The following is a 14,170-nucleotide window of genomic DNA, read 5'->3' as shown; positions in this document are numbered from 1 at the left end:
TCCTTTACTGTATCGCAGGCTGTTGTTTGCAATAATATACCGGGGGCGTCGCAGTTTCATTCCCTTTTCCAGTGCTCGCTGCGTTCGTTCCCTCTTCACAACCACGCAACGCCCACAGCTGCAACCTCTCGCTCTCTCTCCCCTGCAGGACTTCGACCACCATTGCCCCTGGGTGAACAACTGCATCGGTCGTCGCAACTACCGCTACTTCTTCCTGTTCCTGCTGTCCCTCACCACGCACATCATGGGCGTCTTTGGCTTCGGCCTTCTGTTCATCCTCTACCACACCGAGGAGCTGGGCAAGATCCACTGTGCCGTCACGTATCCTTCAGTGCCGATGCTCTGGTCCTGTAATGACCGTCTGGGATATCGACCCCTGACCCTAATTACCTGATAAACTACCTGATTTTCTGGTTGAGAAGTACCTTTAAAACCTGCAGGACTTAAATCCTGGGCTGCCCATCATGGGCATTGGCCCATTACAAAAGGTAAGATCACGCCCCATCTCCTAGCTCCCCAAAACTGAGACAGTGCACCTCCCTCCTGCTGCAGGAGAGGGGAAAGAGAAGTGTGATTATGTCCCAGTAGGGGGCAGGGCAGAGCTGTGGCTGACCATCACACGCACTGTAGGTGAACACTGCCCTCTCTTCAACATCTGATCTTCTCTCTCGGGTCTGCTGGGCAGAGGCACGGCCAGTCGTTGTCCTGTCTTGGCATGTGACAGCAGAGCTGGCCTCCCTGGCGGTGTAGGTGTGTTTGTCCTTGACCCTCTCCCTGTCCAGGATGGCGGTGATGTGTGTGGCTGGGCTCTTCTTCATCCCAGTGGCTGGGCTGACGGGTTTCCACATTGTACTGGTGGCCAGGGGACGGACCACTAATGAACAGGTGAGAGCAGGAATCATTTCACCATCTTCTGATCAGGTCCGTCTCGCTGTCCTTTTCTCTGTACCGTGTGTCTTCCGGAGAGCCCCTGTTTCACAGTTTTCATCAGTGCAAGTCTGTCATTGTGTCAGTCGTGAGGCATGTTGGTAAGGTTGGTGGAGGTGCTCTGTAAGTTACCACCTTGTGGTCAGATGAGCCCAGTCACTACCAGGATTAAGTGTTTTGCCGTGTGTTAAGCAGGTGGACCAGTAGGAGTTGCTGTTTCCTCTGAACCATTTTCCCAGCCAGTGTTCTGATATGGTGACCAGGTACATTGTTCTATAGAAGGTGCTGTCATTTGGATGAAATTAGAAACTGTGGTCCTGACTGGAGGTCCACTCTGTGAATAAAGTTCGCTCTGCTCCTGGTTCAGTAGTTTCTTTCTCCTCCCCCTGACCTATGAGCAGTAAGTCCGCGGGTGCAGGAGGGGGCTGTGTGTCTCCCAGGTGGAGCTGCTGGTGCAGGAGGGGGCTGTGTGTCTCCCAGGTGGGGCCGCGGGTGCAGGAGGGGGCTGTGTGTCTCCCAGGTGGGGCCGCGGGTGCAGGAGGGGGCTGTGTGTCTCCCAGGTGGGGCCCGCGGGTGCAGGAGGGGGCTGTGTGTCTCCCAGGTGGCTGCACTTCAGTGGGGGAGGAAATTAGTTCCCTTCTATATGTGTAAAGAGCTTTTGGACCCTTTTTGATTGAAAATGCTTTAAAAATACAAGAAACTGTTTAACTCTGTTACAGTGGCTGAGTTAATGGCTATGTGTTGATTTTACTCAGAAGAATCAGACTGATCTCTGATTCAAATGCTGTTCATTTAAAGTAGAATTTTAAACACCTGAAGTGCCCTGGCAGGGAGAGGGGCTAGTTGTGTGACTGCTATTTCAGTCTACCAATTAATATCAGATGACTAATTCCTATTAATGAAAGATCCAATGGCAAGCACATTCAGTCCAGTGTAATTAAAAGAGAACCGACACCACTGTATTTTTTATGGGAATAGCCCGGAAGACCCCACAGAGCTGGTCTGTTAGCGGACAAGTGCACATGGCGTCCTGTTCCCTACAGAAACAGGTGGTGGGCGGAGCTGTAGAGGAGTGGAGGACTGCACTGTAGCGCAGGTCTGAGCTTTAGCAGATTCACTCCAGTCCAGACACAAGAAGGCCAAAGAAATAAATACAGTGTAGAATTAGAGAGCAAGAGATGGAATCTGAGCCTAAAAGTAATTGACGATATAGGCCTGTGTCCTACTGTTGGCCACAGATACAGAGAGGGTGTGAACAGTACAGCACTGCAGTAATCCTGGAGCACTAAAACAGGTTACAAATGAGAAGGCAATTCGGCACATCCAGCCCATTTGGTAGTTAGCATTTCCCTTTTCTTCAAAGCCAAGGTTATCGGTTTCAAGTATATGGCTGGGCAGCTTCTTCTAAACGCCTACAAACCTCTGTGTCCTAACTTGAGGATCTCTTGCAGCTGTTTCTTGAAAAAAACGGGGCTCGCAGCTTCAATAGAATTACCGTTTCATACTCCCGCCACCCTTTGTGTATAGCACATATTGGTATTATAGATGTTGCTGCCAGAAACTTAAATGACTGGTGTAGCTAAACTTTACTTGGCCTATGTGTGTGGTTTGGACAGACAGCGCAGCAGGTGTTCCTCTCTCTTCCCTTGGATCTTGTCGCCACATCCTAGTCAATTTGCATAGATCTGCTTTAAGAAAGTGTCATAAAAACACTTAATCAAGAATGATGAGGTCCCTGTAAGTTAAGGGTGAGAATTATACCCAGTTAGGGATAAGGTTAATATCGCCCCAACCACCAAAATTATAGGTTTTGTAAAATCCAAGCATTCGTGAGACAAGGCTCAGCTTTTGTGCTCATTCTTCTACTGTATCGTTAAGTGCCCCACATGTCTAAATCCTGGAGTCAGTTGTCATCATGCTTACCCTAAGGTCATGAGCACTTAAACATTAAATGTATGTGAAAATGAAATATGATGAACCCTCCAACTTGCCTGCTTGAAAGTGTACTCCACAATCCTTTGTCGTTTTGGTCAGTATCATGCTGTGACCTGACTCCAGACTCCCGGTGTCTGATGTGTTCCACATGCCATCGGTCAGTTGTGGCCTGTCTGTGTGTGCTCAGACAGTCGGACAAATGCCTGTCCAGTGAAGGACACAGCTTTGATTGGCCATAGGGCAGGCTCAGAACACGTGGCTCATTAAGATAAGCACAGATCTCCAGACTGGTGGCAGGGGAACAGGCACTCTCTGGCCCACTTGATTCCAGTCTGGGCTGTGCACCAGTTCCCAGTGGGATCGCATCACCAAGGTCCGGTCCACGCCGGTCCAAGCAGGATTCCACCTGCGGAGGAGGGAGACTGACTGCTGAAGCCTGTTTTCTATGCTGTCACCCTGAGGGCCCTGGCTGTCACACACAACAAAGAGAGGATGAAAGTGTGCGTCTTAGGGTTGCAGATATTTAATGCAGTATGATGATAAACTTGTGGTTTGGTTTAGAAATAGTTAATCCAAATTTATTTGTAATCCTTCAGATATGACCTGTATAAGCTCCCCTCCCTCCAATCCCCTCCCAAAATCTGTTATGGGTTATGGTTAAAAACCTATAATCCTGTCAGCACAGCAAATTAATACACAGTCTGTCGTTGCTCAGCGTGCAACAACACACTCCTTAATCTGCATCTGTAACCCCAGTGTCTGTTGGTAACAAGCTTGCTGTCTGATGTATTATACTGGAGGGCATTGTGTGGCTTTATCTGTCTTGCTGAGTCCCCCTCCTCCACGTCTCTCGGGGAGAAGCCATGAGTCTCTGCACTCTGTGAAATCAGGTGCTCATGTGTTCCACCAAAGAGAGACTTCACAATCGCGTCCCCGTATGTACCACTGATGAGAGCCTCTTTAGTCAGATTCTTCCTGTGTTTCGTGGCTCTCTCTGTCCAGTCAGTGTTTGTCCTGTCAACCAGCTGTCTGACTGACGATGAACAATTAATGTGCTGTGGTGTCCACTTGATTGCAGTGCCTGTGTCTGTGCAGCGTTATCCAGTCCTTATTCTTGGTGGAGCTCAGGCTAGGGTCTTGGAATCATGCTGTCCTGTCATAAGCTCGCTTCTTGGTTACAGTAGTCGCTCTGTGCTGTGTGAATGTCTCTCTCTTCCTCCGCCTCCGAGTCCAGTGTTCCTGTCCTGTGGGGTTGATTAGCTGTTTGACTCTCTCTTTCTCTCAGGTGACGGGTAAATTCCGCGGAGGGGTCAATCCCTTTACGAATGGCTGCTGGAGGAATGTGTCTCATGTTCTGTGCAGCTCGCAGGCCCCCAGGTGAGTCCATTTCCACTTTCGCTGTATACTCTTCCCCTGAGACCATGCACTCTCTCCGTATAACTTTGTCCATAACAGTCTCTCTCAGTGCAGTGTTAATGTCCTGTAGTGTCCAGTCAGGGTGTCAGGACTGTATTAACCCCTCTCTCTCAGTGCAGTGTTAATGTCCTGTAGTGTCCAGTCAGTGTGTCTGGACTGTATTAACCCCTCTCTCTCAGTGCAGTGTTAATGTCCTGTAGTGTCCAGTCAGTGTGTCTGGACTGTATTAACCCCTCTCTCTCAGTGCAGTGTTAATGTCCTGTAGTGTCCAGTCAGTGTGTCTGGACTGTATTAACCCCTCTCTCTCAGTGCAGTGTTAATGTCCTGGAGTGTATTAATTCCCCCTTATTCCCTCAGGTACCTGGGCCGTCCTCGACAGGAGCAGTCAGTGCTGATCAAGCCTCCCTTTTTGAGGCCTGAGCTGACGGACGCCCAGCTGGGGGTGAAGATCCTAGACAACGGCATTCAGGGAGACTTGCACTCCTCTAGGGTAAGTGGGGAGGGTGTGCAATCTGTGTGCGGTGTATATACAGTCTGTGGTTACCAGGGTATTACAACTGACTGGTGTCTCTCTTTTTCCAGTCCAAAGGCAGTCTGGAGGTGATGGAGAGCCAGTCAGCTGATGCAGAGCCACCTCCCCCTCCCAAGCCTGAGCTTCATAGATACCCTGGGCTGAGGGCCCAGATGTCACTGGGGCATACTGAAGGTAATACTGTGCTGGAGACTGCGGTCACTGTACACTGCATCAAACACTGGCCACACCCCTAGCCTGGACTGAGTCTAATACTGTGCTGGAGACAGTGTACTGCGGTCACTGTACACTGCATCAAACACTGGCCACACCCCTAGCCTGGACTGAGTCTAATACTGTGCTGGAGACAGTGTACTGCGGTTACTGTACACTGCATCAAACACTGGCCAAACCCCTAGCCTGGGCTGAGGCTAATACTGTGCTGGAGACAGTGTACTGCGGTTACTGTACACTGCATCAAACACTGGCCAAACCCCTAGCCTGGGCTGAGGGCCTAGATGTCACTGGGGCCTACTGAAGATAATACTGTGCTAGAGACCGTGCCTTGTGGTCACTCTACACTGTATCAAACACTGGAGATATCCCTACCCTTGACTGAAAGTCTTAGTGTACTAGAGAGGGTATACTGCAGTCCTTCTACACTGCATCAAACACTGGAGATGCCCCTAGCCTGTACTCAAGATAATACTGTGCTAGAGACTGGATGTTAATTTTGGTCACTGTACACTAGACATGCCACTAGGCTGGTTTGAGGGTAATACTGTGCGAGAGAGGTTGATCACTCACATGTTGCTTACTGTGTGTCTAGACTGTGTACAGTCCAGTCTAGTCCAGTTCACACTCCCAGGCCAAACCGTAGCTAGTCTGAAAACACAGCGACCACAAGCGACTCAGTCATCATCAGACGGGTCTTTGTCTGTGGTTCGTGCAGAGGTGGAGAAGTAATCACCTCGGGTACTTTTCCCTTCTGCTTTGCTTTCAAGTAGGAAAACCTCACCGAGTCTGACTACACAATCATGAAATCTCTTTAATAGATTTTTATGAGCAGTCTGTATTAATGGTAACTGGGGGTGTTATCAGTAAGTGCCTGCTGAACACTGATGCTTTTTTACAGATCGTAGAAATCTGTGCTTGTGCTCTTGCGGACTGCAGTGCATTTCCCCTGTAGCCGGGGGCTCGGCAGCTCGGTCACAGTCCTGCTGAGCCGGCCTCGTGGGGACGTGACCCCTGCTGCTCCTTCCGAGTATAAACTCCAAACGCCACGGTGCCGATCGCTCTGCCTCCGCGAGCTGTGCCAGTGCTATAACCCCCACCCCCCCCCCATCTCTTTTCTCCCCCCCAGAGAGCAGCCTGCTCAACGAGGCCCCGCCGACGCCCACCATGTACAAGTACCGGCCCAGCTACAGCAGCCCGGGCAAGAACCACACAGCCCTCGCTCACGCCTCCGGCAACAAGGTACCGCCGCCCCGCTGCCCGAGCCCTGCTGTAGCGCGGCGGCCGCCCAGCCGCCGGGAGGAGCCCGCGCAGGGCGCTTCTCATAACCTGATACAGGTGTGCCTCTAGGGTCGCGGGGAGCCCGGACACTGGCCAGCTTCAGACGGAGCAGGGCCTTCCTGTCCCTCTTCCAGCACGTGTGTGTGCGTGCCTGCATGGCATGAGGTCAACGGCCTGTGTAGTTGTGCTTCATCACTAGTACTTATTGTGCTGTTCCGTCTTAGTGATATTAACTTGTGACCCACTGTTTTTCTGTCGCTATACGTGACTATTTTTTGGGGTTTGTTTGTGTGTTAATGCCTTCATTCCTTTTTTTTTTTCTTTTTTGTGACTCTCAGTGGCAATCGATTGATCAGTAAGTCTTACTGGGAACCCCCCCTGTGTTTGTGTGTGTGTGTAGCCAGCGTTATTACTACAGGGGTGTATTCACTCGTGCAGGATATATCTTCTACACAGACCACGGCAGTGTAAAATGGGGCTGGATCTGTAGGTTCTATAGGTATTAAGAAGGTATCTCGGATCCCTCAAGTTAGTACAGGGGTCTCCGGCCCCAGTCCAGTTAGTAGAGGGGTTTCCAAATCTGGTCCTGAGAGCCCCTTTCAAGGTGGTCACCTGCTTTTGAAGACTGGAAACATCTGTCATCTTATCGAATCAAGCAAGTCATCTGTTCAGTTAAGAGAACTCGTGTTCTTGACTGTTGAAGAGTATATGCTAGTCCTCCTTGATCTCTATTTAATACACCATTGCTGTACTTGACAGTTTAGATTGTTCCATATCTTTGGAAATGGTCTGTAGATCTTGCAGAGAAAACGCCAGCTGTTTCAGGAACAGCCATGTGGGAGCTCACGGGCAGTGTGACAGAGTCACACTGAAGTTTCCACAATGCCTTGAGCCCTTGATGTCGCTAGGCAAATAAAGAGACCATGTTGGTGTTGTATACAGGTGAAATCCAGTAAATGGGTTATGCCAGTGTAGGACATGAAATGTGAGTACAAGGTTGTAGGTCTCCTCACTCGGTCACACCAGATCACGATAGATCTTCAGTTTGCTTCTTCCACTAGGTTCCTTTGTGTTTTTATGTTGGAAGAAGCGGCTCCTGTTTTCTTTTTCATGTACTTCATTTCAACCACCCACCCACACCCATCCAGTTGTGTTTGTGTGTAGTAGTGTCTCCCACAGCGTTGTGTAATTCACGTGATGCCGAGACCGAGAGTTGTCAGGGGTGTCAAACATACAGCCCCCAGGTGAATCCGGCCCGTGGGGCGGCTGTGGTCAGACCCATCAGCCAGGATGCAGCGTGTGCCTTGTCTGAGCCCAAATAGCCCACACGTGAAACAGGCCCCCTTGGTGATGTCAGTCTCGTACAACGCATCCCCCTGCGGTGCCCTACCGCTGCGGCCCCGTCTGATGACATCACATGGCAACACCACGTGTGTATAAATATGGTGGGGAAGGAAATTGACCATCAAAAAGCGTATGCCCTTCCGCCAATACCGGAGCAACTTCAATCACCTAATCGCCACTGGTAGCACTGAAGTCATACCTAGTGTTTTTTTTAATGGTCTCAAAAGAGTTTTGAACATCACAAATAAAATTATGTGGTTCAAGAAAAGCAGAAAAATCTCTCTCTAGAGGCAAATGTAAGGCTGACATGATTGATGTTTACATGAAGCTGTTGCCAAAGAACTATAGTTGTTGAAGTTTTTATGTTGCTGATATCTAGCGAATAGTGTTTGCATTTTCGGTGTATTTTTTGTCACAGGAAAGCACTTTAAACTGCCTTTTGCTGTGTCCCAGTTAAAAGCTCTAATTCTACTACTACAAAATCAAAGGCTGTTAATCACTATCATCAGTCTCTATAGCAGAGTTTACAGGCTGATCACTAATCCCACTGCAGTAGCTCACATCTCTGATTTATGGTTTATCAACAGATATCCATATACTCTACACACCCATCAAAAGGCAAATCGTTCTCAGCAACGTAATGTGAAACGTGACGTACAAAATAATTCAAATCCCATCGTGTGCCCAATATTGCCTGTTCTTACTATCTCAAGAGTCCTGTCACGGTCAAAATAAAACACTTCTGAATGATTATGAGAATTATTCCAGTTAATTTACAAGACCAGATACGTAAAAATTGTGAACTGTTGACCAGTGAAGTTGAAAGCAGTCCAAACGTCTTTCAATCTTATGCCTTTTCCCATCTTATTGCTTCCAGTACTACAGCCAAGAGAGGAATGTTCTCTTTATTTCTTGGCTTTTGTAATACTGAAAGCGCTGGCAACATGCCATCACCTCCTCTTCGTCCTAGTGTACAATCACAACTGTGATCATTCAAATGACGCTTCTTACAGTAAAAAAACCCAGGAGACTGAGTAACTTGTGCTGCATTTTCATCTCATGAAGACTAACTGCAGATGGCATTTTAAAGGGATGTACTTTATTGTAAAAAAAAATACCAAAAGTCGTGCGTAGTATTTCAATTATTTGGGGTATGAAATTTTTAAATGGCATATTATGTATTTAAGGAATTGAAATATTCGGTTTTAAATGATTAAATGGGAAACAGATCTGGCCCTCCTCAGCAAGTGAGTTTGACACCCCCACTGCTCCCCGGCCCTCGTTCTCTCTGGGGCTTGCTTCTGTGGGCGTGTCGGAGTCCCGTGTGTCCGTCCTGTCTCCTCCCAGCCCTCTCTCGTCTTGTGTGGGCGGTGTTGCCGGCTCGGCGGAGAGGTCGCAGTGATAGTGACCCTTCCTCCGTGTCTCTCTCTCTCTCTCTCTGTCCCAGATGAGCCGGGGCGACAGCCTGCAAGAGCCGCCCTCCATCCTGGAGTCCAGCCAGCACCCCAGCTACCGCTCCGAGCCCAGCCTGGATGGAGGAGGCGGAGGAGGGGGCCCGGGTTTGGGAGCTGGGGGCGCGGCAGGCATCCCGGGCTACTCCCTCGGGGGCCGCTCCTACCCCTCCTTCACGGACCCTGTGGTCCATTCAGGGGGGGCGTCCCGCTCTTCCAGCCTGCGCTCCACCCACACGGCCCACAATGCACTGGGCACCTTGCACTCGGAAGGCACCACGTCCACGAGCTACAAGAGCCTGGCCAACCAGACGCCCCGGAACGGGAGCCTCTCATACGACAGCCTGCTGACGCCCTCCGAGAGCCCCGAGTTCGAGTCCGCCGCCCCCGAGCTGTCCCCCCCGGGCCTGCCTCACCAGAAGCCCCCGCCGCCAGTGGTGGGTTACAGCTCGCCTTTCCTCTCGGCCCAGATCGCCCACCAGCGCGAGGCCGAGCTGCACCAGTCCTCCTCCCTGCTGCTGTCCTCGACCTCTCCCCCGCCGCCTGGCTCCTCCTCCTCCGCCGCCTCCTCTCCCCCTCCCCAGAAGCCTTACCTGAGGGCCGCCTCCGGAAGCCCCCCTCCGGAGCGGGAGAGGTTGCTGCAGGAGCACGACACCTTTTCTCAAGCCCACCCCCGCCACCACCCGCGCTACAGCCGCCCCCCGCTTCTGTCCGACGGCTCAGGGGCCCACCTGCACCATCACCCCCCCTCTGTCCGTATACGCTCCTTAGGCTCCCCGGATTTACAGCCCCCGGCACCACCTGCCCACTCTTCCCTCTCCGCCCACACTGGCCCATCGGCGCCTCCTCCCTTGGGCAAATCCCTCTCCTACAGCAGCGCTGCCTCAACTGAAGTGCAGTACCGCCACAAGCCAATAGTGGGCAGCAGCTTGTCCAGCACGGAGGCGCAGTACCGCACCAAGGCAGCAGGGGGCGGCAGTGGTGTCATCCGCGCTCCGAAGTGAGTAACGCAGCTCCTCTTCTCTGTGAGTGTCTCCTTTATTCTTCCTCTTTTACTGTGTTTTTGTCCTTCTTCTAATAAATTCTTTTCCTATGTGTTTTTAACAGCCTTTCCTTCTTGTTTTATGTTTGTATGTGCATCCATTTTCTTCTGTATGTTGTATGTTAATTGCAGTGTTGGTAGCACATTACTGTTACTAATATCAGAAGTACAGTTGCCTTTTCTGCCAGGGATTGAAATAAAACGAATTCTGCACTAGTTAAAGGTGTGCTATATTTTGTTAGCTGCTGTCTCGTATGTAATTTAACACCAGCTGCTAAACAATACTATTGGAGATAGCAAAGTAAAGAGATAAAATCAGGGTGCTACTACAAGTCATATTCATGGACCCATTACAGACCCAGGACAGTGTCAGTGAGAGTAGGGGTGTTGACCCCAGTGTCCTGACTGCTGGTCATGACAGACCCAGGACACTGTCGGTGAGAGTAGGGGTGCTGACCCGCAGGAGGGGGCTGTCTCTCCCCCAGGTGGGGCTGCTGGTACAGGAGGGGGCTGTGTGTCTCCCAGGTGGGGCTGCTGGTACAGGAGGGGCTGTGTGTCTCCCAGGTGGAGCAGCTGGTGCAGGAGGGGGCTGCGTGTCTGCAGGTGGGGCCGCTGGTGCAGTAGGGGGCTGTGTGTCTCTCAGGTGGGGCAGCTGGTGCAGGAGGGGGCTGTGTGTCTCCTAGGAGGGCCGCTGGTGCAGGAGGGGGGCTGTACTATACTGGGAGAGGAAATGGTTCCCTGCTGTCTGAAGCCCTTTATTGAAACCTTACATTAACACAATTATAACTGATAGTGCATTCTGAAATACAGGGTCCATGCTAAAGCATGTATAGGTGGTTTTGTGATTTCCGTCGGTACAGTTATTACCTGAGCCTGAATCCGGAGTCGGGGTTCTTTCTCTAATCCACAGACCCTTGGCTGTCTGTAGGGTGGGACAGTGCTGGTTCTCACTCGTTATTCTTGTCTGCAAGGGTGGCACAGTGCTGTCTCAGCTCTCAGGTTCTGTGTTCACCCAGGACAGTGCCCAAAATAGTAAGATAATAACTAAGGTTAATTATCAAAAAGAGGCTGTTCAAACCTAGGTTTAGTATTGATTTTTCAAGAACCTTTTTTTTTAGGATGTCATAAGAGCACTTGTACAATAATAAATATGACCAATGAGTGCACACCTTCTCCACGGAGCTTGCATGTTCACATGGGGTTTTCTCTAGGTACTCCAGTACCCTGCCTTCTGAAGATCTGCTAGCTGGGTTCATCTGAAATTATTAAGGTTAAATTGTATGCATTTGTGCGCGCCCAGCGATGGACTGGTGTCTTCTAAGATAGTGAGGTGGTTCACCCATTGGGAAGCCATTCAGCCCGTTGGGGAGTTGATGAGATTCTCAGATTGATTCTGCAGCTTGTTGAAAGAAGCCAGGTTATCGGCTTCAACAACAGGGCTGAGCAGCTTGTTCCACTCTCCCTTCGCACCTAGTGTACGTTATTGTAACGTTTTATTTAAATCTGGACAGGCTCCATTGGAGAATATTGTTGCAACCTAGAAAATTGCATTGCCTCCTTGGTGAATTGAACAATGTGTATAATTAATCATTTTTTGACTTCCTGTTTTCATTTATCCTTTCTTTGCCTTTCCTTGTTCCCCATTTCCACCACCTGCCTTGTTCTGCCTCCTTTTCTCCTCCCCTTTCCTCTGTGATCTGCTTCCTGCCCCTCCTCCTCCTCCCCCCTCTCTTCTCAGGGACGAGATACAGATGAAATCCTTCAGCAGGTCCAATGGGCAGCCTAAGACCCACCCCTCCTCCTCCTCTCAGCCCCGCCCTCTCTCCCCGCCTCACCCAGTCGGCTCCACTGCCCGGCCGAGGGAGGGTCCAGGGCTGGCCAATCACAGCGCTCCCCTCAGCCCAGCCCACAGGCCGCAGGGGGGCGGAGTGAAGAAGGTGACGGGTGTCGGAGGAACCACTTATGAGATCTCTGTGTGAGAGATGGACAGGTGGGCCTGCCAATCACAGCGCAAGGAGCCCTTCTAGAGCCTTCCTCCCCCTTACTACAGAGAGTCTTGTAAATGGAAGAGCAGCAGCCGGGCGAAAGCCAGAGGGATGGAATTTGTTTTTTCTTTACTTCTCTCCTCCTCAAGGATCAAGGCTGAGGAAGGGGGTGAAGGGGAGCACTGACTGATGAGACTGTACTAAGCAGAGAAAAAAAAAACGGTTTCTTCACGGACGCAGTGCGTGCGGTTTTATTCGGACCTGCAGTTTCATTCAGGGGCAGAACAGCAGGCGGACCAGGGCTGCGACCCGGAGGCGCCTGGAAGCGGCACTCTGTCCTCCACGGACCAAAGGCGGACAAGGACACTCGTTCTCCCTCTGCGGCCGGCGCCGGCGTGGGAGAGAGCCGAGAGAGCTCGCCGCCAGGGCTGGGCTGTCGAGGCCTCGGTGTCGAATCTGTGACTTGATGACAAATGTCCAAACAGGCCTTTCGGCTAGCGGGTGGCCGCGGGGATGGAGACGGGACTTTATTCCAGAGAGCGCACTCCTCACGGACCACGCTCGCTCCCCGGCCGGCCCGGCCCGGGACAGACCCATTAGTAGGAACTTTCTAAAACGGTTTGAATTCGATCACCTATGGATTACAGGGAAGGATTTTGTTTTTATTTTTTACAAAAATATTTTATATAAATATGTAACTCCTTTGGCGGCGTCTCCTCAGTAGGGACAGTAACAAAAGCAAGCCCTTTGTCCATCTGGATCGACGGCTGAAGCAGGCCAGTCAGGGGGTCGGGGGTGTTTCGGGGGTGGCGACATCGGGTCAGTGTGCCGGTGCGGAAGTCTGGGGTCCTCTTTCTCAGGCTGGGCAGGAGGAAGAGGAGGAACGGACAGTCTGGCTCTGACACCGGGGTGCTGTGTGAGCTGCTGGAGGAGTCGCCCTGTGTGACGTGGACATGTGGTCGCCCAGGGTCTTCTGTTTCCTGGTGGCCGCCAGCCCGGTGCAGGCTCACGTGAAAGCCCGTCTCAACACAGCTCGTTCAGGCCTTCTGACTGGCCGAGCGGAGGAGTGGAGCTGCTCCAGGGGGACTGTGGGAGCCACCCTGTGTGGTACAAGGAGCAGCCCTTTCCCATTCGTGCGGGAGAGCTGGCGCCCGCCTGCGTCTCTCTGGGAGGGACAGGGCCCCCGCCCGGCTGGAGGGACTCGACAGCGGTATGCAGGAGCGCGGGTGGTGACTCCAGAGCAGTGACCTGCGTGTAGGAGCGCAAGCATCGGTGTGGCACCAGCCACCACCAGTAACCAGTGCCTTTACTGGTTGCCACTGGGAACCTGGATCAGGAGGGCTGCTGGGAGGTTTGTAGTTAAGCCAAGCACTGATTTCTGTGCAGGTAGTCGTAGTGCACGAGCAGCTGCGCTATGTTTCTAGACGTGGCTCTGTGTGTGTGGGTGTGAGAGAGTGGTCACTGTTGCCTCGCTGGAAGTGTGTCCTACCAAAGATCACCAATGACCTGCCCAATTCAAAGCTGACTGACACTAGGGCAGCCATGATGGAAGTCCAGCTCTTGCCCAGGCGGAGTATGGATTCAGACTGAAGCGAGAGAAAATCAGGCGATGTGGTCGTCGTCTGTAAAGACTGTCAACAGGGCCCCATGGGGCGTGAGTGAGGGGGGACAAGAAAACTACAATAATGGTTATTAATCATTTATCCAGGGTTGAATAAAGATAAAGAGTCTAAAGAAGTGAATTTTAAGAGGAGCTGTGTTGGATATCTCTGTCATTGCTTTCTTATTGCGTCCCTGAGGCTATTTCTACTGAGTAAGGATGCATGTTTCCACTTCACCAGCAGTTAATGGTCCTTGTCCACCACTGCCACCACTGGTTTCTGCACTGTGTCCCAGTGCAGCTATCCCTTTACCTACCAGGACTTGATCCTATGCAGATTACAGGCACAAGCAGTGTCTTTCTGTAGACCGTGGACAACTTAAAGATTAAACACTTAAAAATCAGTTCTCTGCAGCACACCATTTAATGGATTCAGAAAGGTGT

General features: G+C 51.3%; 1 protein-coding gene across 9 annotated transcripts in view; it reads left to right on the top strand.

Annotated features, from left to right (window-relative positions):
- zdhhc5a (zinc finger DHHC-type palmitoyltransferase 5a) overlaps window positions 1-13,874 on the top strand; it is a 30,675-nt gene extending 16,801 nt beyond the window's left edge. For 8 of the 9 annotated variants that reach the window (XM_069191324.1, XM_069191321.1, XM_069191322.1 and 5 more), the window contains exons 6-13: window positions 149-321; window positions 783-885; window positions 4,148-4,239; window positions 4,636-4,768; window positions 4,861-4,984; window positions 6,153-6,265; window positions 9,096-10,099; window positions 11,880-13,874. In XM_069191324.1, coding sequence (XP_069047425.1) covers window positions 149-321; window positions 783-885; window positions 4,148-4,239; window positions 4,636-4,768; window positions 4,861-4,984; window positions 6,153-6,265; window positions 9,096-10,099; window positions 11,880-12,120 — 1,983 coding nt within the window. In that variant the 3' untranslated portion in view covers window positions 12,121-13,874. Of the gene's footprint in view, window positions 1-148; window positions 322-782; window positions 886-4,147; window positions 4,240-4,635; window positions 4,769-4,860; window positions 4,985-6,152; window positions 6,266-9,095; window positions 10,125-11,879 lie in introns of all 9 variants that reach the window. The other variant, XM_069191325.1, reaches the window with a different exon arrangement.
- The last annotated feature ends 296 nt before the right edge of the window (window positions 13,875-14,170 follow it).

The sequence above is a fragment of the Lepisosteus oculatus genome, chromosome 6, assembly GCF_040954835.1.
Source record: "Lepisosteus oculatus isolate fLepOcu1 chromosome 6, fLepOcu1.hap2, whole genome shotgun sequence".
NCBI classification, from domain to species: Eukaryota; Metazoa; Chordata; class Actinopteri; order Semionotiformes; family Lepisosteidae; genus Lepisosteus; species Lepisosteus oculatus.
Note: the sequence above shows the minus strand (reverse complement) of the source record. Positions and strands in the feature narration are given on the sequence as shown.